A 22,613-nucleotide genomic window follows, 5' to 3' on the forward strand; every position below is an offset into this window, starting at 1 on the left:
GATAAATAATCATCAATCATTTTAATCATGACTAACAAGTTTGTTCTTTCTAAGCTCATCATGACTCAGAAACATTCAATAAAACATTAACAATGATAAATAATAACACCACGATATATAATTATGGCTATTTTAATAAGTATAATCATAATCACAATAATAATAAGGCCTTTTTAAAGCAAATCACTTTAAATTACCATGTTTTTAAAGTGTTATCTAATAAACTACCTTCCGTACAATGTCTCATGGTTTAATAGGCCAGAATTATGCCTCGGTTACAGGCTTACATTGAATGGCAAACTAGGAACTTCTTCTCTCGAATATACATTTTCATTATGTTAAATATAAATAATTGTCTATTTGTAGCAGACGTTTTCAAAGGAAGCGTATTCTCTCTGGTGCAGTCCTTCTCCTGAGCTCTAGAGGGCAGCGCTGTTCCTTGTGGCGCTTGCGCTTCTCTTCCGGGCAGGAGTTTTCAAACAACAGTGGCTAGCCAGCTAGCCGCCACACATTTGAGCTCAGGGATCTAAGACAAACTTTGCTGCGTTTTGGGTAAGATTTGTCATACTCGCATAAATTATCCATTCACCCCAGAGCTTATGTGTTTTATTATGTAACTTTCTAATATTTCCCTTCGCTGTGTTTGTAGGAAAGCGACAGCAGCTACGATAACATGCTAACTTCTGCTCGGCTCTCTGCTTTGTTTCATACATTCATGCTAATGCTAACGCTTCACTTCACACTACTACTCCAGTTGATGATGAACAGATGAGCGGCCGTTGCTCCTTTTTAACCTTTTAAATCAGTCAGGTCTAACCCGGGTCAGAATCCACACCGAGATAAACCCCGTTCTGTTGTATTTTTGTAGCTAGCGGGCTAGCTTGTTGGTTAGCAATGTCGGCGAGCTCGAAGAGGAGACGGGCCACTTCACCCTCCAGCAGTGTCAGCGGAGGGGGAGACCTCGACGACACCTCCTCTACTCCTGGAAGTGGCAGGAAGCGAAGAAGGATCTCCAATGTCCCTCCTGTAGATATGGTGAGTAGACTAATATGTATTGTATTGGTTTTATTTGCAGTCGGTGTTTGATTGCGTTATCGACCGTTAAGCGATAACATTGTGGAGTCTTATCTCTTCCCGTGCATCCTCTGCCCCCTCAGATCGCTGTTTGCCACGAGTTGTTCAATGCTGTCAGGGACCACAAGGATGATCACGGAAGGCAACTTTGTGACGTCTTTCTGAGGGTTCCAAAGAGAAGGTATTATTAAAGCATTAAAAACTGGCCAAGATAAATCCTGCACTCATGAAAACACACTATTGCACACGTAGTACTGTGTTTCAAACGGAGATCTGACTGTGTGTTGTCATGAAATGCAACCTGTGGTGATGCTTACCCTCTCTTGTACCTTTTCAGGAATCTGCCTGATTATTATGAGGTTGTGTCTCAGCCAATTGATATGACAAAAATTCAGTATAAACTCAAGTCAGAAGATTATAACGATGTGGAGCAGCTGACTGCAGATTTCCAGCTCATGTTCAACAATGCCAAATTATTCTACAAGGTATGGTATAGCGAAGAGAGTACTTTGATCATGTATCATTTAGTGATGTATTTTACCCAAAGTACCCTATTTGAAAATATCAATTTCCTGCTATAAATCTTGTTTTCAATGTTTATAATCCCTGTATATTACTATATTAAAGTATAACTAGTCCTGTAATAAATACATTATTTCCGTTAATTAATGAATTAATCAAAATCGTCTAAAAGGGAATTAGAGCATTTTTTCTAATTTGTGTAATGCCCCACAATTGACAGTCTTGATGTATTCATGATTCTTTTCCCCATGTTCAACACCTCAGAGGGACACTGAGGAGTATCAAGCTGCCTGTAAGCTGTGGCAGGTTTATCTCCAAACAAGGAGTGAGTTTGTGCAGCCTGGAGATGGAGAGGAGGATGATGAAGATGGTGACGACATGATGGATAATCCAGGAATGTCAACAGAGGATGAGGCAAGTGATATGACCATTTGAATGAAGTGTTAAGTAACTGTCTGTCTATAAGACCGTCACTAACTGTGGTTGCTAGAACTTAACTGTGTAGCTTATAAATCAATCAAAAATGTCAGTCTCTTTTCAATGAGTGACATGTGTACTACCCATATATTTGTAGATGAAAATGCTTTTAATCTGCATTTTGTGGTGACTTGAGTTTATTGTATAGAAAAACAAGGGCTGCTGTGCTACATGAAACCTAATTCATGCATAATTATCACCTTTCAGACCTCAACTGGTAGTTTGAAGGAGGTGTTGGAGCAACTCCTGGAGGCTATAGTGTCACACGCTGATCCCTCAGGGCGTCTGGTCAGTGAACTGTTCCAGAAACTGCCTTCCAAAGTGGTAAGTCCTTGAAGAGTCTATGCGTTAAGATGATGCTCCAGAAACTGTTGTATGTTTTTAACATTTATTTTGCATCTCTAACAACAATGCATGCAAATTTATGATCGATTAATAAAGCCTAATTCATGAGTTTTATTCTTATCTACGACAATTTAAAAGTAAAAATTTTTTTTCCCCCAGTCATCTTTTTCTCATCAGTTTGTATTCTTCTGTCTTTTCTAGCATTACCCAGACTACTATGCTGTGGTCAAGGAGCCGATAGATTTGAGAGCAATCGCTCAAAGAATACAGGTAGTCCTCTGACTCACAAAATGAAAATTAACTATGGTCAGCACAACATATTTTATTCTAACTAACTCTATTTCGTTCGCCTAGATTGGATACTATAAAGGTGTCAATGCGATGGCCAAGGACATTGACCTGATGGCCAAAAATGCCAAAACGTACAATGAACCAGGATCTCAGGTTTTTAAGGTAAACGCGTCTTTTTGATTATTTTTCACTTTTTGTTAAGATTTAACATGCCCAAAAATATAACAATTGTTCTCTTACTGTACAGGATGCGAACACCATAAAGAAAGTGTTCATCCAGCGGAAGACCGAACTTGAACATGCTGAGCCCACTAAAACGAGTCTTCGCATCAGGTATTTAACAATAATAGTATTTAGTGCACAACATTTATTCTCTCAAATCACTCCCTGATACAAAATGGATTCTTTCAAGATCTACATGATGTTATCCTTGTGTCATAAACGTTATATTCAGAAATCGCAGGTCTGGCCAGGGAGATCGACTGTCTGGTGTCAGCGTCGCTCTTCACTACGGTTCAGAGAGTGAGGACGACCCTGTTCTCTCCGGTAAGTAGTGTTGCTTTAAGATGAATATGTTGAACTTGTGTTTGTGTAACAGCTTACTATATGAATGTTCGCAGGCTCTGTGTGTTACGATGAGGGAGAGTCGGAGGCTGAGAGTCAGAGTTCTAGTATGGAGATGAGTAACCCGATTTTCCAGCTGTATGAAGCTGTGCGGGGCGCCAGGAACAACCAGGGCCAGGTCTTCTCTGAACCCTTCCAGCACTTGCCATCTCGCAGGGAATATCCCGATTATTATCAGCAGATCAAACAGCCCATCGCTCTGCAGCAGATCAGGTAAGGAGCTCTCATTCAATATACACAAGTCAGCAGTGTTGAAACATTTTTGGTTTAAAATCGTTGCTTAAAAGTTCTGAAATTGGTACATTTTCATCTTAATTGAGGTGATCTTCTTTTTGTTTTTAAGGGCAAAGATGAAGAATGGGGAGTATGAAACTGTGGAGCAGATGGACACTGACCTCAATCTAATGTTTGAGAATGCAAAGCGCTACAACATGCCTAACTCGAGCATTTACAAACGGGCCTTCAGGCTTCAGCAGATCATGCAGGTAATGATTTCTCAGTTATTCTCTGTCAGGTTGTGCTGGAAGATATTTTCAATCAACATAATTTGAAACAGACCAGTAAAGATCTTCCCATATGTTGTGTACAAAGATGAGTGTCTGTTGTGATACTATATGCATCTGTCTCTTGCTGTCTGGACAGGCCAAGAGGAGGGAGCTTCTAAGGAGAGATGATGAAGATGGAGACAGCATTTTGTCATCTGATGCTGGGAGTGTCAAGAGGAAAAGGTATAGCAGTTTTTAATTTTCTACAATGATCTACTGCTCTCTCTCAAACCATAGAAGTTTCTCTAGTCTGTGTCTTAAAAAAATAATACAATACATCTCCCTTAATGTTTCATTCTTGTATTCTGTTCCCCTGTATTTTCATTCATGCTTATCTGTATACTACTTTTGATTTTTTTTTTTTTCAAGCCACAAGAAAAATGTCAAAAAGAACCGAATGAAAGCCCTTTACGCTGCAGTTTTCGATGCCAAGGAGTCAGGCACCGGTCGGCGTCTGAGTGACCTTTTTATGGTTAAACCCTCCAAGAAGGACTACCCTGACTATTATAACGTCATCCTCGAACCCATGGACATGAAAACCATCGAACACAACGTCCGCATTGAGCGCTACACCACAGAGGAAGCTCTGATGGATGACATGAGGTTGATGTTCCGTAACGCCAGGCATTACAATGAAGAGGGATCTCAGGTAGACGGTTTGAATCAGTTTTATTGAGTTCTGAAATATTGTATGCACAATTTTACCATAATAAATTCTTTTAACACCCAGTGTTTTGATTTCATAGGTGTATAATGATGCTGATGTTCTGGAGAAGGTCCTGAAAGACAAGCGCAAGGAGTTAGGACCTTCCGCTGAAGAAGAGGAGATGGGTTCTCCAAAACTGAAACTAAGTAAGTTTGATGATATCAAGTGAAATTGCCACTTGTTTTAACTTTACATTGTTGCTGATAACCTTCCAAAATTTGCCAAATTTTCATTATGATATACAATTTACTACAAGAGATTTAAAACTATTAAATTCTCCATGTGGAAGAAGACGTTTTATCTTTTTTGCCATGGATTTCGCTTTCTATCTGGTTTCTCATTAATTACAGAGACAGATGTTGGCCTGTTAGATTCCCAATTTGTCCTCTCACAGTTTCATAATGAACCACATTTTTTGCACTTCTCATAGTAACATAAAAGATCTGCCAACACAGAATCTTCAGTATCTTTACCTGTTAAACACAAAACATTTGCCGGATCACATTCAGGATCACAGCAGCAGAGAAATCCTTTGTTTGGTGATGTGGTGATTTGTTCCCCCCTCACACACACATGTTTTCCCATTCAGCATGTACAATGGCAACTGTCAAAAGTCTAGCTGAGAGATTATTAGTCCTTGCTGGGGTCTGAGCTCTGTTCTTTCTTGTATTGTTAGTAACACTATTTCTGACAATACATAACCTGGCTGTATTTTTTTAGGAAAGATTGGTGTTTCTCCAAAGAAGTCCAAATACCTCACGCCCCTCCAACAGAGGTTGAATGAGCTCTATGATGCTGTGCGGAACTTCACTGACCGCAGAGGTCGGCGTCTGAGCACGATCTTCCTCCGTCTGCCATCTCGTGCCGAGTTGCCCGACTACTATGCAACCATCAAGAGGCCCATCGACATGGAGCGCCTGCGAAGTCATATGGCGGCTGGCCGTTTCCAGGATGTTGATGCCCTGGTTGAGGACTTTGTTCTCATGTTCAACAACGCCTGCATATACAATGAGCCGGAGTCTCTGATCTACCGGGACGCTCTGTTGTTGCACCGGGTGCTGCTGGAGACACGCAAGCACCAGGAGGGAGGCGAGGACTCTGGGCCTCCGGCTGTGGCACTTCTGGTGAGAGAGCTGATCAGGAACCTGTTTGTGTCAGTGCTGGGCCACCAGGATGAAGAGAGCAGATGCTACAGCGACTCGCTGGCTGAGATTCCTGCTGTTGATCCAGCCTCTCCTGAGAAGCCACCACTTAACTTTGATGTCATAAGGATGAACGTGGACCGAGGCCGCTACAGGAGACTGGATGTTTTCCAGGAACACATGTTTGAGGTGCTGGAGAAGGCACGCAGACTTCACAGGTATACACATTTAATTAAAACAGACATGATTTCTATGTTAAGTAGTCTGAGGCGGTCTCAGTAACAATATTGACTCTGCTTTGTTTTCTGGTTCTCTGTAAGCACATTGTGCTTTTTTTAAGGTTACAACAATATTTTGTTCACATCAAAATAGAAAAAAGTTACACCTTTTCACTTTTGCAGGACTGACTCTGAGATATTTGAAGATTCAGTGGAGCTGCAACAGTTTTTCATTAAAATCCGCGATGAGCTATGCAAGAATGGAGAGATTCTCCTGTCCACTGCACTCAACTACACGTCAAAACACCTGCACAGTGACGTGGAGCAGGAAAAGAGGGACAAAATTCCAAAAGAGTTTGAGGAAGACAAGAAGAAGAAAGAAGAAGAGGACGAGGAGGATAATAAAGGTGTGTCAACTGTTTTTATAATGGACAGGTTTAAAAATGTTGATGTTTTATTCATTTCAAATGATTATACATTTCTACCTCAAAAGATGGTAAGAAAGCTGGAGCACTGCAAGGAGAAGCATGGCAGTCGGAGTCAGAGACAGAGCGTGTGTACACTAAGGAATGCACCTTTGAAAACCACACCTACCACGTGGGGGACTTTGTGTATGTGGAGCAGTCGAAACCAAACCTGAAGCCACACATCGTCTGTATTGAACGTCTGTGGGAGAATGAAGCAGGTACCGTACTCTACTGTTTTTGTTTTTTTGTTAAATTATTAAAATAAATGGTTTTAAACAGCTTTTAGGTAGAGGTTTGTTGTGTATTCTAAATAATGATTATTGATGATTGCCATCTATCCATTAAAATGGTAAATTAAAATTTTTCCTGTACTGAATATTTGCATGTATTTGTGTTTGAAGGTGAGAAGTGGCTGTATGGTTGCTGGTTCTACAGGCCCAGTGAAACCTTCCACCTGGCCACACGCAAGTTTCTGGAAAAGGAGACCTTCAAGAGCGACTACTACAACAAAGTGTCATTCAGCAAAGTCTCTGGCATTTGTTTGGTCCTGTGTGTGAAGGTAAGACCCTCTACTAAATCTGAACTGCATAAAGAAAAGTGTTTTTACTTTATAGAATAGACCTAACCTCTTCATTACCTTTTCTGTTGCCTGTAGGATTATTTCAAAATGCAGCCTGAGGGCTACAGGCCTGAGGATGTGTATGTCTGTGAATCCCGCTATTCTGCCAGAAACAAGTCCTTCAAGAAGATCAAGATATGGGCCATGCCTACGAGCTCTGTGAAGTTGGTCTCACGAGAGGTGCCTATGCCCGTGGTCCGTGTAGCCTCCATGTTCGCAAAGCCTAAGCAGGACAAGCTAACAGCCTCATATGCAGGGAGGGACGGATTTGTGGAGAAGGTAAGGAGATGCTATATTGAACATGGCCAATTTATACTATGTTGCCCAAGTTACTATGGATTACTTAATTTCTTTGATGAGAAATTTCAAATTTTTTGGGAGTCTCACTGGGCTGCTCATAATAAAATGTTAAATATTTAAGAGCTGTCAAATTAATAATAATTAAATAACAATTTGTTTGCAAATAGATGGAGACAACAAATGCACATTTTAGGTGCACAATATGGAGGTGCTACTAATGGGAAAGACTGTACTACTAGTGTAAAGGATGAGGCTGCAGTTGAGGTATAAAACAATCCTGAGCGTATTGTGTCGTAGCTGCACAGCGTCAGTTGGATAAGTTAATTGTAGATTAGTTTCTAGATCTTTGTGTAACAGTGGAGTAATGTCTCGCAGGAAGTGTAGAACAGGCTCAAATATTTTCAAACCCCTTTTCAAAGTCTGTTTTATAAAAATAAACACTGAACCACACTGGTAAACCAGGTTGTACCCCTAAGTGGCACACTGTTGCGTGCACCACCCTAACCCTACTGCACTTCATGTGGCCATACTTGTCAGTGCAACTGCACTTAAACATACAAAAAGGCAAAAACTAGGTACGAAAGTTCACATATTTAGACAAAGTAGGAGAGTCTAGTGACTCCAGTCCACTTGGTGGCGGTAATGATCTATGATCTGTTTTATGTGGCTGGTCACCAGTTAGTTAATATGTTTTCCAACAAATATAATATTTTATACCATGTTGTCATATTGCTTACTGCTAATGTAATACAAGATACATTTTGGATTTAGGTTGCTCATGAAGTTCATCGTGACAAATCTCAGTTAAGCCGATTTGCATGGAATTAACTGGTTAAAGCTCCTACATAGACCAGGCAGGCAAAACTGAAAATCCACCCAACTCTAACCTAGTATTTAAGTTTATTTGTCACAATATAAACACCCACCTGGGTCCTCTGTGTGTTTATCAAAAAGGAGAGAGAGGATGTCCCTGCGGAGATGAATCCAGCTGAGCCCGCTGGTCAGCACTATGAACAGCTGCGCTACAACAAAATGTGGTTTAAAGTGGGAGACTGTGTTTACATCAAGTCTCACGGTCTGTCAAACCCACGGGTTGCCAGGTGAGTCAAAAATATTGATATACTAATAAGTCATTGGTGCTATATAATTATTAAGTAGATATCAATTAATGGAAATATGATCCCCTTGACTGCAGGATAGAGAAGCTGTGGGTGCAGAATGGAACTACTTACTTCTTTGGACCGATCTTCATTCATCCAGAGGAAACCGAGCACGAGCCCACAAAGATGTTCTACAAGAGAGAAGTTTTTCTGAGCCAACTGGAGGAGACTTTGCCCATGACCTGTGTCATAGGTACTGCCTTGAAAACTTCCTAAAACAGATTAGAATGTAGATGTTCCTCCTCAGTTTCATTAACAAACCTGTTCTGTCCTTCCTCTCTGCTCTCCAGGCAAATGTATGGTTTCCCCCTTCAAGGACTTCCTGTCATGCAGATCCACCGAGGTTTCAGAGGACGACGTCCTGCTGTGCGAAAGCCGCTACATTGAGACTGAGAAGCAGATGAAAAAGTTCAAGGGTCTCAAACGCTTCTCATATTCTGCCAAGGTGGTGGAGGACGAGATCTACTATTTCAGGTTAGTCAGGGAACCACACGGCTTAGTTTGTTAAATGTTTTCAAATCTCCTCAAAGCCTAAACGTCTTTTCTGTCTTGCACAGAAAACTGATGGTGCCTCAGAAGGAAGCATCTCCCTTTTTGAGTAAGAAGATAGAAGAGCTTGAGCTCAAACTGGCCGACATTGAGGACGGAGATGATGATATTGAAGATATGGATGATGAGGAGGCTCCAGTAACACCTTCTATGCCTCAGATACCAACGCCACATGCAAGCGATATGGAGACACAGCCATACACTCCTTCTCAGGTACCCTGACACCTCAAAAAATGTCCAAAGGCTTAAACCCCTTGCTACTAATGTGGAAAAATACACAAACACACACACACAACCAGTTAGATTTTTTAACTTGCATGTTTGTTTGTTTTCTCATGAAGTCCACTCCCAAAGTAAAGGGCTTATCCAAAAAGGAAGGGGCCAAGAGAAAGATCAACATGAGTGGCTATATCCTGTTCAGCAGTGAAATGCGAGCGGTCATCAAAGCTCGACACCCTGACTTCTCCTTTGGGGAGCTGAGTCGACTCGTGGGCACCGAGTGGAGGAACCTCGAAACTACCAAGAAAGCAGAGTATGAAGGTGAGAGGAAGAGCTGATGTTTTTGTGAGAGACCTTTTTAAGGTGAGCATTCATCCAAACTTCAAATCTTTTTATCTATTTTGCAGAACGTGCGGCGAAAATAGTGGAGAACCAAGAGCGCGACAGACCGCCCCAGAAGCAAGCTTCCCCTAGAGCAGGTACCCCAGTAGGGGCACTGATGGGGGTGGTGCCTTCGCCCAGCACTATGGGAATGATAAACCAGACCATGACACCTGTGTCAGGTAACCCCTCTCAGAGACAGCACGAGTGTTCTGCAACAAGGCAGCAGAGGAATAAGGCTGGACTATTTAATCCTCTAATTTCCCAAACCATTTAAGTGGATGAAAAATATTGATCTGAAAAATACTTTCACAAAGCAACATTATTTCTTCTTTTGCTGCTGTTTCATATTGTTTTACATTTCACAGTTCTATTTTACCAGCTTCATATGTGAGACTGCATGACATTAACTGCATGATTGTTATTTAACCATGAATTTTTTGGAAAACCAAACAAACTCAACTTTCATGCTCATTTTACTCGCTAACATTTCTCAGACCCATTTGTATTCGTTTGCCCCTTTCACACACTGAACCTCTGACATCACTGGCTATGTACAATCCGGTGGTTTTTATCATGCACAAATTCAATTATACTGCAGATTTCAGTGTCAGGAAGCTTCAAGTAAAGCTATACAACCTGGGGTCACTCTTAAGTTCTCAGTTTACCTAACATAACATTTACAGTGATTAGTACTTATTAATTTTTTTGTTTTACGCTGGGATATTGCTGCTTCTGCTCCCCCCAGAGTTGTAGTTACACATTTTGAGAAAGTAAAATAAGTGAGCATGAATGGCTCAAGGTGCATGTGTGAAAGGGAACACAGTGTGCAGTAGTAGTGCATGTAATGTTAGAGTCAGCTGCATGTCACTTATGCATGGATATGTTGTCGTCCTCTCCTCCGCCCTCTTCCCCCAAGGCATGATGGGAGCTTACGGCCCACCTTACATGCCCATGCAGGGCCCCCATGAGGGCTTGTTGAGTGTGGCAACAATGTCACCTCACCCTGCAGGGGGGCCCCACCTGCCTCTTCACCATCTCCAGCAAGGTATGCCTGGGTACCCTGGCATGCCTCATCCGGGTAAGGGCCACTGTCCTAGCCACACCTGCTCAGTCAGTCACATCCAGTCGTGTCTCTCCTGCTGGAGGGGTTTACCTGGTGCAGAGGCTGCACAGCCGAATTCACCCAGCGAGCAGAGGCAAAGCTCTCTGGTCTTCGACATCCTCTCTCCAAGTGCACACGTCCCACCACAATAATATACAGGATACATACACACATTCACAGATACAATGTAATGCATGTTAAAACTGAGACCAAACAACTAACATACAACTGATATTCAAACTAGCATTCAATCGGTATTCAGAAACATTTGTACTGTACAAATAATTGTTTTAGATCTTAAGAGAAACCAGTGCGAATTTTCTTCAGGTGTTGAATGCAGAGAGAATAAATATTGTCATTAAACAGGTATGATGGGAGCTGGTATGAATGGCATGGCAGGAAGTCCGGGATCAGGAACCTTTATGCAACAGGTGAGGCCCCATCCTGAAATAATAGACCAAATAGATTTTTGTTGAATTCAGGTGAAAATGTGTTCCCTACATATTTCACTTTGTTGTTCCACATCCGTATAAGTATATTTTCATTGTTTGATTTTAGCCTGGGATGTTCAGCCCAGGAACACTCGCTCCTCCTCCATATCCAGGACAGGGCCAGTTAGGCCAGCCCTCACACCTGCAGCCCACCACCCCCATGTTTGTGGCTCCACCACCAAAGACCCAGAGGGTGCTCCACTCGGAGGCCTACCTGAAGTACATCGAGGGCCTGAACTCAGAGTCTGCCACTGTCAGCAAGTGGGACCAAACACTGAAAGGTGGGGTTCCTTAAGTGGTCTTGGGTTTTCACTCGCTGCCTCCTGGGTGTTGATTTGAAACATGTGGGCACATTAGATTGTATGTTTTATTTTGATGTTTTTTCGTCATAAATAAAGATTCCACGTAAAGATGATGCTTCTGCATAAGGATTTGAATGCATTTCTTTTAAAAATGTTAAATTCATACAATGTGATTATTGTTCGAATATAAATGAAGAACAATGGGTGATAGAAATGGGTCTGTAAATACATAAGTATAATTAAGAAAAGTATTTTAATATTATCCCCAACATAAGGTAAATGGGGGATGGATGTGTCTGTCTGTCTGTAATCTTATAATTTCTGGAGAAGATCTTAAAATCATTTGGACTTTTTACATGGAACTTCACAACTATGTTAATCAGGTAGTGAAATCAACTATTGCTAATTGGCATCTTGTTTTCTTAATAAGTATTTAACTTTTGCAGAAACCTACTGTTTATTTGTGTATTATAATGCAGTACCCTTTGTGTCCACAACAGCTCAAAGGCGAGATACTCACCTGACCAAAGAGCAGGAGAGCAGGCTGCCAGCTCACTGGTTGAAGAGCAAGGGAGCCCACACCACCATGGCGGATGCTCTGTGGCGCCTGCGTGACTTGATGCTGAGAGACTCTCTGAACATCTGTCAGGCATACAACCTGTAATCTGTAGGACACGCTCAAACCACTATAACCAGCTCTCCCACTGCTCTTATCCTCAAGCTACAGCAGAGTGTAGGAAGGATTATAGAACACAGAAGCAATATTTTATAGTGAATCGTGATCAGTTTTTATATTTATTAGTTAACATAATGAGCTTGATAGTGATTTGTGTGTCATTATTTTTTTTTTACACCATTTAGATGAATTGTGTTGTAAAACCAGGTTTTTTTGGCTCACTGATACTTCTAAAATAAAATTATGATTACCCTGTGGATGCTGTTTTTTTGCGTCATATACATTTGTTGGTTCGTAAGCAAGATATACAAAAACAACTAAACAGATTTCTACAAAACCTGGAAGGATGAGGAATTGGTCAGTGAAGAATCCATCAAACTTAGATTTTTTGACTTACTTACTCTCTTATTTTGGGAGATCGGGCATTCTTCCACAGGAATAATTCATGGACCAAATGTCTATTATTGTGTGACATGTGCTGCAGCTTGATTCAATTTAATGGGACTGTTTGTGTTCTACTGCTGAGCAGTGTTGTGCAAGTTCACTACTCTCATGAACTAGTTCAAAGTTCAGTTCATACAAGTAAACATGAATAGTTCACGTTCATAGTTCACCATTTAAATTCTGAACTAGTTCATATTTCAGTTCATTTCATAGTTTTAAGGTGGAAAGTGAGAATGAAAGACTTAACTTGTTAAAGAAAACCTTATCCATCACTACCCCTTGCCTTTACTGTCGGAATGTTTATCAGACAGTGTGTAAAAATCCCTCAGATAATAATAAGGTGCATCGGATCTCGGATGTAGTTGCTGAGTCTGCGTCTCTGCTTTCTCTTGCCATCTGTATATGAGACCGAGAGCTGTTGTGTTGCAGGTATGGCCTGCCCCTTTAAGGAAAGTTTGTAGTGTGTGACGTAGTGCACCAGGGTATTGTGGGAAAATACGCTAAAAGTGTGTTTATAAGGAGAAGTGACGGAGCACCTAGAGGTGATGCGAGTGTTGCTCCTGCTGTATATTCCAGAAATAAAGTGGCCGCATTCCAAGTAAAGAAACATCCTTATTCACGGAGCGGTCCGGACGGCTGGTTACCGGCCAGACAGCGAGCCAAGATAACCAGTGACAGGGGCGGCTCCTGGTACAGGCGACATAGGAGACTGATTTATCATGACGTGACACATGCAATGTAAAACAATACATTAACGTCACACCATCATCCTCTAACCCCGGGGACGCACCGGAGGTAGAAGCGCTGTGAAAAGCGCTCCGCCTCCTTTCCTCGCCCATGTTAGATACTTTGGCTGCTCGCACCGGCAGCGTAGTGCCGGGAAGAACCAGGAAGCGCCGCAGACACACACACAAGCACATAATCTCCTGTGGCGGCTACAGGCTTGCCTAGGTCAGTCACCTGTGAAGACCAGCATCATTTACCCCTGAACCAGCGCAGAGAAATGATGATGAAATGTAATAAAAATAATAATAATAATATAAAATTAAATATAAAAAAATCAAAATAAATCAAATATAAATATTTTTTAATTAAATTAAATGGGGGGGGGGGGGGGGAACTGCGCGCGCACAAGCCCACTGTGCACATCCTGCGCAGAAGCCCATTGCGCACATCCTGCGCAGAAGGCCACTGCGCACATTCTGCGCAGAAGCCTACTGCACCTCCTGGCAGAAGGCCACTGCGCACATCCTGCGCAGAAGCCTACTGCGCACATTCTGCGCAGAAGCCCATTGCGCACATCCTGCGCAGAAGCCCAATGCGCAGGAATTGCACGCGCAGCTCTCTTTTTTTTATTTTTAATTAAATTTTTTCCTGTTTTATATTTAATTAATTTAAATTAACATAGTGTTAGATATTTTGCAATTAATAGGAGAAGTCCTGCCAATTTTAAGTGTAACATATTGCCAGCTTGAAAATGGGAAAGAGTGGGATTCGAACCCGGGTCGCTCGTGTTAGAGGGGCATGTCGGGGCAAAATTCTCACAAGAACTCAAATAAATGCCCTGTCTGATTATCAAAACATATTTGGGGGGAATTGATGACAGAGAGAGTAATTTTTATTCTTAAATATAGATGAATGAAGAAAAAATTGGGCTCCAGCAGAAGGGCACTTTTCTCATCCAGGGCAAAAGGGCCAGTGCTTGAGCACCACTAGGGGTCTATATGTGCACGTGCCTGCATATAAGTATTGGATTTGGCTGCAACACTGTTTAACCATGAACTCCAAAAGTGCTCACTTCACGCACCCCTCTATGTGCATGGTGGTGAGTAGATAAGTGCTTTTTCATTTTTCGTTGAAACATCCTTTTAAGTGCTTGAATATGCTTGTATCACCCATAGACTGTATGGTATTACCATATACTTTATTTAAAACGGTATTACCCGGTCTGTCTTCAGACAATAAAAACCTGAAGCTCCTCTTGACGTGTCGTCCACCCTGCTTTATTTTGAAAGCACGTCCGTTCTGCGGATGTCACTTCCTGCAGACAGAATCGAGACAGGGCCATTCTCTTTAGTGTTTGCCGTGTCTCCCCAATGTCCATCTCCTCTCCGCCCGCATTTTGATACCCAAACAGCACAGCCCGAGCCGGGAAACAGCCTCTCACGAAGGCACACGTTAGTAAACCAACGTGCCCCATGGAGAAACTTAAAAAACTGAAGTAAAGGAGCGACGAGGTGAGCTTTACTTTGTGCTCTGACTTGTCCGAGGTTAGCTAGCTAGCTACTTTCACCGGCTGGGTCCACACTCATGGGGGTTTTGTAACGATACGTGGACTTGATTCAGTGAATAAAAACTCGTGTCAGGTGCTAGAGTCGACGAGTTGACAGTCCAGCTTCATGCAGACCGATTTTGTGCAGTGACTTACATGTCAGGCTTGGCTTTTTCCCTGCAGAGCTCGTTCCATCATTGTCATCCATCCCCTCCTCTGTAGCTAGCAAACCGGGTAGCTAGTGTTTTTCCTCAGGGGAAAGCACCCGGTGGCCTGATACCATCACTGAACAGTTACTGTCTCTCAGTGGGAGTAATGTCTGCTTTATAGACCTCTGCACAAACATGGTGGAATCACTAGAAATTAAACGAAGAGAAAGTTTTGTTAATAATTGCAGTGATCAATGCTTCACATTTGCAAAAGCTAACTAGCTAGCACGCCGGTCCACCCCTTTATGAAGCTATCCAACTTCAAAGTAAATACTGTTACAACGTAGCCAGTGTGTGTAGCTAACATTGAGCTACAAAATGTACGTTTTAAAGTAAATGCAGATGAGTTGTTTTTGTTGAATCACAGTAGTCAGAGGCTCCCAGGGCCCTCAACAGCCAGACTGGGGTCCACACCTCTCAAACAGCATCTTAAATGAGAATAAAACCATCTGTAGGTTTCTGGATCTGCCGCATCCTCACTGACAACCAGAGCCAGGAGGGAGAGATGAGAACATGCAGAGCGAGCTAACAGTGGGGTGTTGTCTCACAGTTTCAGCAGCGAGTCAGTGTCGCCTCACAAATCACATCCAGTATTGTTCATGATCATTTTGGCCTTGTTCCCATTTGCTGTGACTAATAAAGTTGACTTTTTAATGCTGACATGCCGGTTGAGCTCTGTTTGGATCCTTTACAAATCACTGCCAGCTATCTATGCATGTATGTATTATATTGAGACCCTCATTGATGATTTCAAAGCTGAGCAAATAAACCGTTTTAAGATGCTCAACGTGATGCTCTGCTGTTCAGCTAATGGCTTGTAAAGAAATGTGACACTCGAGATAATCTATTGCCTCAGATGGAATATTTTCTTAAAAATGTCCTGTGCAGATTCTAAAGGTAAGACAGGTTCTGTAATCGTGATCAGGGCAGACGCCAGAGCTAAACTGAAATATGTTTCCATGTTGGTCATTGATGTTATATTCTGCCATAAAGTTAGAAAGGGATCATTGTTGTTATACTAGAATCAAACAAAGTACCAGATGACATACTTTGCATGGAAATGTGGATGGAAATGTACCAGCTCAAGGGTTAGAAGTTGAAGTTGTTAAAGCTCAGTAGGATCATTGTTGCCTCACAGCAAGAGGCTGCTGGTGTCAAACCTGATCCAGGCAGCTGAGGCCTTTCCGGGGAGAGTTTTGCTTGCTCTCCCCATCTCTGCATTAGTTTATCCTACTATCCAAATACATTCCAGCTGAGTGAATTGGAAACTAAATCATTCACACGGGTTGTCCTTGTCCCAGGCCTGTGGTTGGCAACCCAGTCCACGGTCTATTATAACCTTTTCCTATGCATTTTCTTAGAAACTTTCGTTAACCTCCATTGGTAGAAAAGAATATAACCATATTTTTCTTTTTTCTTTCTTTTTCCAGGCAGAGCTTACATTCAAACCTCCTCAATCAACAGTTCCTCCCACAGTTCCTCCCACTTTGGCATTCACCATTGCTGAACTGGTAAATTCTAATCTTGACCTCAGCCCACTAAGCTCCACCAACAAGGATGTCCCAGCTCCAGTTTCAGTGTCCATCTAGCCCCATGCCGGCTGCTCCTGCCCCACTGCAGCTGGGGCAGCCACAGCCTGGTTACAGCATCCCCTGTGCCTCAGGCACCTTGCCCTCAGAGAGCGCGAGCCAGCCCATCAGGAGCTCCGCCCTCCCTGCAGGCTCTGCCACCCCCTACAATACCACCACAGGTTTGTTAAGAATATTTATTTATCCTTTTTACATTAAATCTATAGTTTGTAATGTGTCACCTCTTGTTTAGCCCCTAGTATTTGTGGTAAATATGCACATGTTTTAGTTTTCATAATTTTCTGCTTTTGTTGACACTTATTTTTGATCTTCGTATGTTGTTACAGTATCTAACATGGCAAACCCTAAAGAGAAGACCCCCATGTGTTTGGTGAATGAGTTAGCCCGTTTCAACAAGATCCAACCTGAGTATAAGCTGCTTTGTGAGCAAGGACCAGCTCACTCCAAGGTATGTTGAGAGTCGCGTTAACCAACTAGCCTATGACGTGATTGCATCAATGATGTTAATTTGCAGAAGGTTTATGCGCGCGAGTCACATTTGATTTGCCTCTGTCTCCTGCTTTGGTCAGATTTTCTCAGTGAGACTCACACTGGGAGATCAACACTGGGAGGCGGAGGGGACCAGCATCAAGAAAGCCCAGCATTCCGCTGCCGCTTCTGCCCTCGCCGAGACAACGCTTCCCAAGCCCACCATGAGGACACCCCGCAACACAGGCAAGAACCCAGGTGGGCGGTTCCCACTGTCTCTGTCGCAGTCTCTCTCTTTTTCTCATTGCATTGTTTCATAAGAAAAGGGTTTGCTCATGTGTATTCTTTGTCTTTGGTGTGTTGGTTTTGTTTGTGCTGGGCTTGTAGTAGATGGCATGACACACACGATGGAGTTGAACGCACTATGTATGAAGCTTGGTAAAAAGCCTATGTACAAACCCATCGACCCATACCCGGGGATGAGACCACCAAACTTCAACTACAACGTCCGAGCTCCAGGGCCGTACCAGCGCTCTATGCAACAGTGAGTTTCCTTCACTTGGGAATAAGATGAGGGCATTTGGCTATTTCAGTGTCTCTTTTTGAGATGGAAAAAAATGACTCTTGTGTGTCCAGGTACTATTACCCATTTCCTCCAGTGGGTCCAATGTTATATCACATGGAGCTTTCCATTGGAGGTCAGCAGTTTGTTGGAAAGGGACGCACACGGCAGTTAGCCAAACACGAGGCTGCTGCCAAGGCCATGAAAGTGCTGCAGAAGGAGCCAATATTGCAACAGTTGCCAGAGGTGAGAAAAGAAGCACAAGCACACTCTGCACAAGATAGTGTGAGAAACCCTCTGTGCTATTCTATGCAGACACACTGCTTCTCTCTCTTTAATGTGCATTCTGCTGTTGACAGATGAACGGAGAGCCGGAGGAGGAGAATCTCAACAAATCCGAAATCAGTCAAGTTTTTGAAATTGCACTTAAACGCAACTTACCTGTCAACTTTGAGGTGATTCCTACATTTATCTTGATAAATTTGAACGGGGAGACATCAATTAAGCAATACAGTAGAGCTATGATGGTGGAACTATGTGTGAACTTTTTGTGTATGAACCAATACTGAAACAACGCATTTGCAGAGGAAACAAGAAGTCATTTAAGACATCTTCTTAGTAGTATCTATGATTTTATTTAATTACCGGAAGTACAAAAAATGTATATTAGTTAATTGTCCAGACTGTATATATACAACATTACAACACATCTTTTCCAGTTCTGTTTTAGAAGATCTGTGTTTTTCTGCACTCTTTTCTGAGAGTAATTGGAAACCCCTGTGTTTAAAGGTTTTAAAGGAAGAAGGCCCTCCACACATGAAGAGCTTCTCAGTGTGTGTTACAGTCGGGGAGTTCAGTGGCCAGGGTGAGGGAAAGAGTAAAAAGATCGCCAAGAAGCTGGCGGCAGCAGCAGTGCTGAGGGAGTTGAAGAGGCTACCCCACATACCCAGCGTGGAAAAGACGCTTCCACGCATCAAAAAGAAAACCAAATCAATTATCAAGGTAATGAATCTACTGGGTTGGAAAAAGGATAATCAGTATTAACTTAAAGACGCTAAATTGACTTGTCATCCCAACAGCTACAGACCAGCCCGGAGTATGGTCAGGGCATGAATCCCATCAGCCGCCTGGCTCAGATCCAGCAGGCCAAGAAGGAGAAGGAGCCGGAGTACAGCATGGTGACCGAGAGAGGTCTACCTCGGCGCAGAGAGTTTGTCATGCAGGTGAGTCCGCAGTAAATGTAACTGTAGCACGCCTTTTGGCTCGGTTTTCCTTTGCCTGTTCACTCGTCTCCCATTCAGTTTTTGATCTGTGTATGCCATGTGTTCTGTGGCCCAGGTGGCCGTCTGTGGCCAGTCTGCCGAGGGACTGGGGCCGAGCAAAAAGGTGGCAAAGAGGAACGCAGCAGAGAAAATGCTGGACCTCTTGGGATACAAAGTGCCTCAGCCTCAGCCCCCAAAGCCGGCCCTAAAAACTGACGAGAAGGTACAGCCAGACCTCTCACAAGCAAGTCATGGTAAACCTTCATGTACTTACAATGTTTTGTAATATTTAGACCCCATTGAAAAAACCTGGTGATGGGCGTAAAGTGACCTTCTTTGAACCTGGCTCCGTAGAGGAGGCGGCACTGAGTGAGTTTCATTTTCTGGTGAAGGACATGTCCTCTCATAGTGATGGCTTGGTTTTATTGAATTCTGTTATTATTTCCCCTTTGAAGGTTCTAAAGAGGAGGACTTCCGACTGCCTTACATGAGCCACCAGCAGCTGCCTGCAGGTATCCTGCCCATGGTGCCCGAGGTGGCTCAAGCAGTCGGGGCCTGCCAAGGACCCCAGGTCAATCGACCTTTGCCCAACCCAGGCAAAGCCACAATCACTGCCATGATTGCCAATGAGCTGCTTTACGCAGGGGCATCCCTGACTGCTGAGACTATCCTAAAGAACAAAAATAACCTGAACCAACTGCCCCACGGACCCCTCACCAGGCCTTCAGAACAGCTCGGCTTTCTTGCCTCTGTGCAGACCCTGCAGGTAAACAACAGCTTTAAACACAGTAAGGCCACTGAACTTCATGCATTTGATTTAAAGACTCTAACATATTATGTCCTATTACAGGTGGAATACAAAGATTTCCCCAAAAACAATAAGAATGAGTTTGTGTCACTGATTAACTGCTCATCCCAGCCACCGCTCATCAGTCATGGGATTGGGAAAGATGTAGAATCCTGTCATGATATGGTGAGTCTGAAATGCACAAGTTATGTTCAAGCTTTAGGGTGCTTCAAGAAGGGTGGCAGTATTCGTGAGAGAAGAACATTCCACCGAAAAGAATAGAACACATCCTCAGTGTGGGCGGGGGTGCTTTCGATCACTCACAAATGACATGAAAGTATTGTAAAATGATTGTTTGGGTTTGGCCCAAAATATATGTGGTAATAAGAAATTGGTACAGATTGACTGCTTCCTGTCCCCCAACTCTTTTTTAAAGAAGAGCATCTGCTACACAGACATTATACCTTTTTCTTTGCAGGTAGCTACTCTAGTGAGCAGCAGCTGAGTCGCTCACTACAGTCACTTAACTGATTCTTCACCTCCACAGGCTGCACTGAATATACTGAAGTTGCTTGCAGAGTTGGACCAGCAGTCAAATGAAAGAACAGGAAACGGACCCGTCTCTGGGTAAGCTCTGATGTGCTCACTCTGAGCCTTTTGTTGCACTGATACCTGAATTAAATACAAGCTCAGTCCGACCTCGAAAGGCACTGACTCTAAATGTTTCCGCAGGTGCGGCAAGCAAGAAATGGAAGGTGACTTGCACCTCAAACAGGCTAACTCAAGCACATTGGCACTGACCCTGGATGGCACTGTTTAAATGATCAGGTTTGGTTGTCTGTAAAAGCACTAGAGAAAACTCCGACACTGTGTTCTTTGTCAGTTTTAGAAGGCCACAGAAAGCTCCGTAGGCTCTGAGCCGTCATATTCACAGTTAAACAAGACTGATAGAAAGCATATAGTTTCCTCTCCTTGACATTTTTTAGTTGGACATATTATTTATTTCCTTGCTTTGTAGTTTAAGTAGCTGCATCCCAGTCAACTTTACTTGGTGGGGAGTAAAGGAAGCGACTAACTGTGAACTCTTTATTTTGCCTAGAATCTGTTTCCTCTCTGTGAGACCTGCTAACTCTGGTTTTTAAGTGTTTTATGTTTTAACCCCCACTGAAGTGGTTCATCTTCTTTTGTCTCGGATGCAGCTCGCGAACCTCTGTTGAATTTCCTAGAGTGCTTTATATCAACAACCACAAGTGAAGTGTTATTGACATTACCATGTAGGGCTGGGAAGAAATTGTGACTAAATGTAGCGCGTGATGTAATGTGATGTTGTCTCTGATTTGATGGCGGGGGGAGTGGGGGTGTTCCCTGTTGCACCAGTTCCCCTCATTCTCCTGTTTCCTCCCTTATGTCATCCTCCCATCTCTCTCCGCTCCCCATGGTAATTAAACCTACGTGCTTACGTGCACAAAACAAACACTTTAGTTATCTTGTCTTTTTCTTTAGTTACCAACGTCTGGATGAGGGTAACATCTCTAGCTGGGTGATTATTAAATATTATAAAAGTGGTATCATATAGATATGATAAAAACTCATTATAATAGAGCAGATTAATCCGCTCCATTATAATGATAATTATAATTATCATTATAATGCCGGGGCCAGCAAGGCACTGCATTGGCCAACCAACATTACACACATGTGAATACTTAACCAATGAAATATGATTGCTTGCATTAAGTATCAATTTAATCGTTTAACATTTCATTAAAAGTGAACCATTGATATTGTAGAAAGTCTTAGTTGAACTATTGCAGGCTCTCCCACTGCTTACATATGATCTTAAACCCTGGTTCTGATTTTCTATATACTAAAAGTGATTTACACTTCTTTTCATCTGCGTTTGTTTGTAAATTATAGTTATGGACTTGTACAAAAAAACTGCTGGACGGATTACCATGAAAACGTGGTGGAGGAATGTGTTGTGGGTCAGGTAAGAACCGATTAAATGGATTCTGATCAGGAGGCGGATCCAGGATTTTTTTTGTTTAAGTATTGTATGAAAATCGATCGCACATTTTCCCAGGGGAATAATTCATGGCTCTTGAGAAAAACAAATCAGGCATGTTGAGAGGACTCCTATCTATTGCGTGTGTGACATTCGGTGCAGCCTAATTGCATTAAAGGGGAGTGTTGCATGGGCCTTGGTGGAGGTATGCACTATACTGAGTACTCCAGTTTTCATAATGAAGTTTTCAGTGATTTGCTTTTGGTATGAAGTTAAAATCAAGAGAAATGCAAACAATAAATCTTGTTCCCAGAAATGTTTTTTCATTTTGATTTAAGAGTCTCAAAAAGCTCATTTGTGACATTAGTACCTTGACCGGAGAAATTGCAAACACCAGCAGATTTAAACATGATGCTGCAGGGGATGACTCATCAGTCCTACCTCCTTCCTTTTGCATGAGAGCCTTTCTAGGCAGTGATTCTGTTTTGCCGGATCGCTGCTGTCTTTGGAGATTAACCACGTTGTGTGAGCACAGGCTCGTAAACATACTGCCCATGTGCACTGACACAGGAGTAATCCACAAGCAGGCCCAGGATGTTTTCTTTTTCCGGTTCACTTCCAGTGCCCTGCGTTTGGCTCATCTGCGTATCTTGTGCAGTTTGAAAAGTACACAGTGCAACACACAAATGCCTGGCTCCGGTCTGATTGTGTGTTTGTAACAGTTGTTTTTATTCATTTTATTGAATTGTAAACGTAACACAGACCAATAATCATTTAATATCAGATATTCAAGGCAGTTTCC

General features: G+C 42.6%; 2 protein-coding genes across 6 annotated transcripts; both read left to right on the forward strand.

Moving 5' to 3' along the window:
- Positions 1–419: 419 nt before the first annotated feature.
- Positions 420–12,470, forward strand: pbrm1l (polybromo 1, like). Of its 3 annotated transcripts, none has more exons than XM_053436606.1 (30): positions 420–552; positions 869–1,035; positions 1,158–1,255; positions 1,412–1,559; positions 1,861–2,010; positions 2,281–2,397; positions 2,620–2,688; positions 2,773–2,871; positions 2,957–3,042; positions 3,164–3,255; positions 3,330–3,546; positions 3,677–3,818; positions 3,976–4,061; positions 4,248–4,527; positions 4,625–4,730; positions 5,305–5,944; positions 6,128–6,351; positions 6,438–6,629; positions 6,813–6,970; positions 7,067–7,309; positions 8,285–8,430; positions 8,526–8,683; positions 8,781–8,964; positions 9,048–9,252; positions 9,381–9,579; positions 9,666–9,821; positions 10,559–10,720; positions 11,111–11,175; positions 11,303–11,516; positions 12,038–12,470. In XM_053436606.1, the coding sequence occupies exons 2-30, from the start codon at positions 895–897 to the stop codon at positions 12,199–12,201; spliced, it is 4,941 nt and encodes a 1,646-aa protein (XP_053292581.1). In that variant the 5' UTR covers positions 420–552; positions 869–894; the 3' UTR covers positions 12,202–12,470. The 3 variants fall into 3 exon arrangements, with proteins under 3 accessions (XP_053292581.1, XP_053292598.1, XP_053292590.1); XM_053436623.1 differs by having other exon boundaries at positions 9,666–9,737; XM_053436615.1 differs by having other exon boundaries at positions 3,173–3,255.
- A 2,211-nt stretch (positions 12,471–14,681) lies between these two features.
- Positions 14,682–21,280, forward strand: stau1 (staufen double-stranded RNA binding protein 1). 3 transcript variants are annotated; one of them, XM_053443857.1, is made up of 15 exons: positions 14,682–14,894; positions 16,569–16,888; positions 17,054–17,175; positions 17,297–17,453; positions 17,583–17,739; positions 17,832–18,003; positions 18,117–18,212; positions 18,547–18,759; positions 18,837–18,980; positions 19,096–19,242; positions 19,313–19,388; positions 19,475–19,785; positions 19,870–19,992; positions 20,354–20,433; positions 20,539–21,280. In XM_053443857.1, exons 2-15 carry the CDS (start codon positions 16,696–16,698, stop codon positions 20,624–20,626), a joined length of 2,079 nt encoding a protein of 692 aa, XP_053299832.1. In that variant the 5' UTR covers positions 14,682–14,894; positions 16,569–16,695; the 3' UTR covers positions 20,627–21,280. The 3 variants fall into 3 exon arrangements, with proteins under 3 accessions (XP_053299832.1, XP_053299847.1, XP_053299840.1); XM_053443872.1 differs by having other exon boundaries at positions 17,297–17,441; XM_053443865.1 differs by having other exon boundaries at positions 16,573–16,888.
- The last annotated feature ends 1,333 nt before the right edge of the window (positions 21,281–22,613 follow it).

Source organism: Pleuronectes platessa, chromosome 2 (genome assembly GCF_947347685.1).
Source record: "Pleuronectes platessa chromosome 2, fPlePla1.1, whole genome shotgun sequence".
Classification (NCBI taxonomy): domain Eukaryota; kingdom Metazoa; phylum Chordata; class Actinopteri; order Pleuronectiformes; family Pleuronectidae; genus Pleuronectes; species Pleuronectes platessa.

Bases quoted from the DNA above. Each gene is read 5' to 3' on its own strand.
- pbrm1l (XM_053436606.1), top strand. From the start codon at position 895: ATGTCGGCGAGCTCGAAGAGGAGACGGGCCACTTCACCCTCCAGCAGT. The intron at 3,043-3,163 runs GTATTTAACAAT...CGTTATATTCAG, and splicing joins AAAACGAGTCTTCGCATCAG to AAATCGCAGGTCTGGCCAGG. The intron at 8,684-8,780 runs GTACTGCCTTGA...TCTGCTCTCCAG, and splicing joins GCCCATGACCTGTGTCATAG to GCAAATGTATGGTTTCCCCC.
- stau1 (XM_053443857.1), top strand. From the start codon at position 16,696: ATGTCCCAGCTCCAGTTTCAGTGTCCATCTAGCCCCATGCCGGCTGCT. The intron at 16,889-17,053 runs GTTTGTTAAGAA...ATGTTGTTACAG, and splicing joins CCCCTACAATACCACCACAG to TATCTAACATGGCAAACCCT. The intron at 17,740-17,831 runs GTGAGTTTCCTT...TTGTGTGTCCAG, and splicing joins TACCAGCGCTCTATGCAACA to GTACTATTACCCATTTCCTC.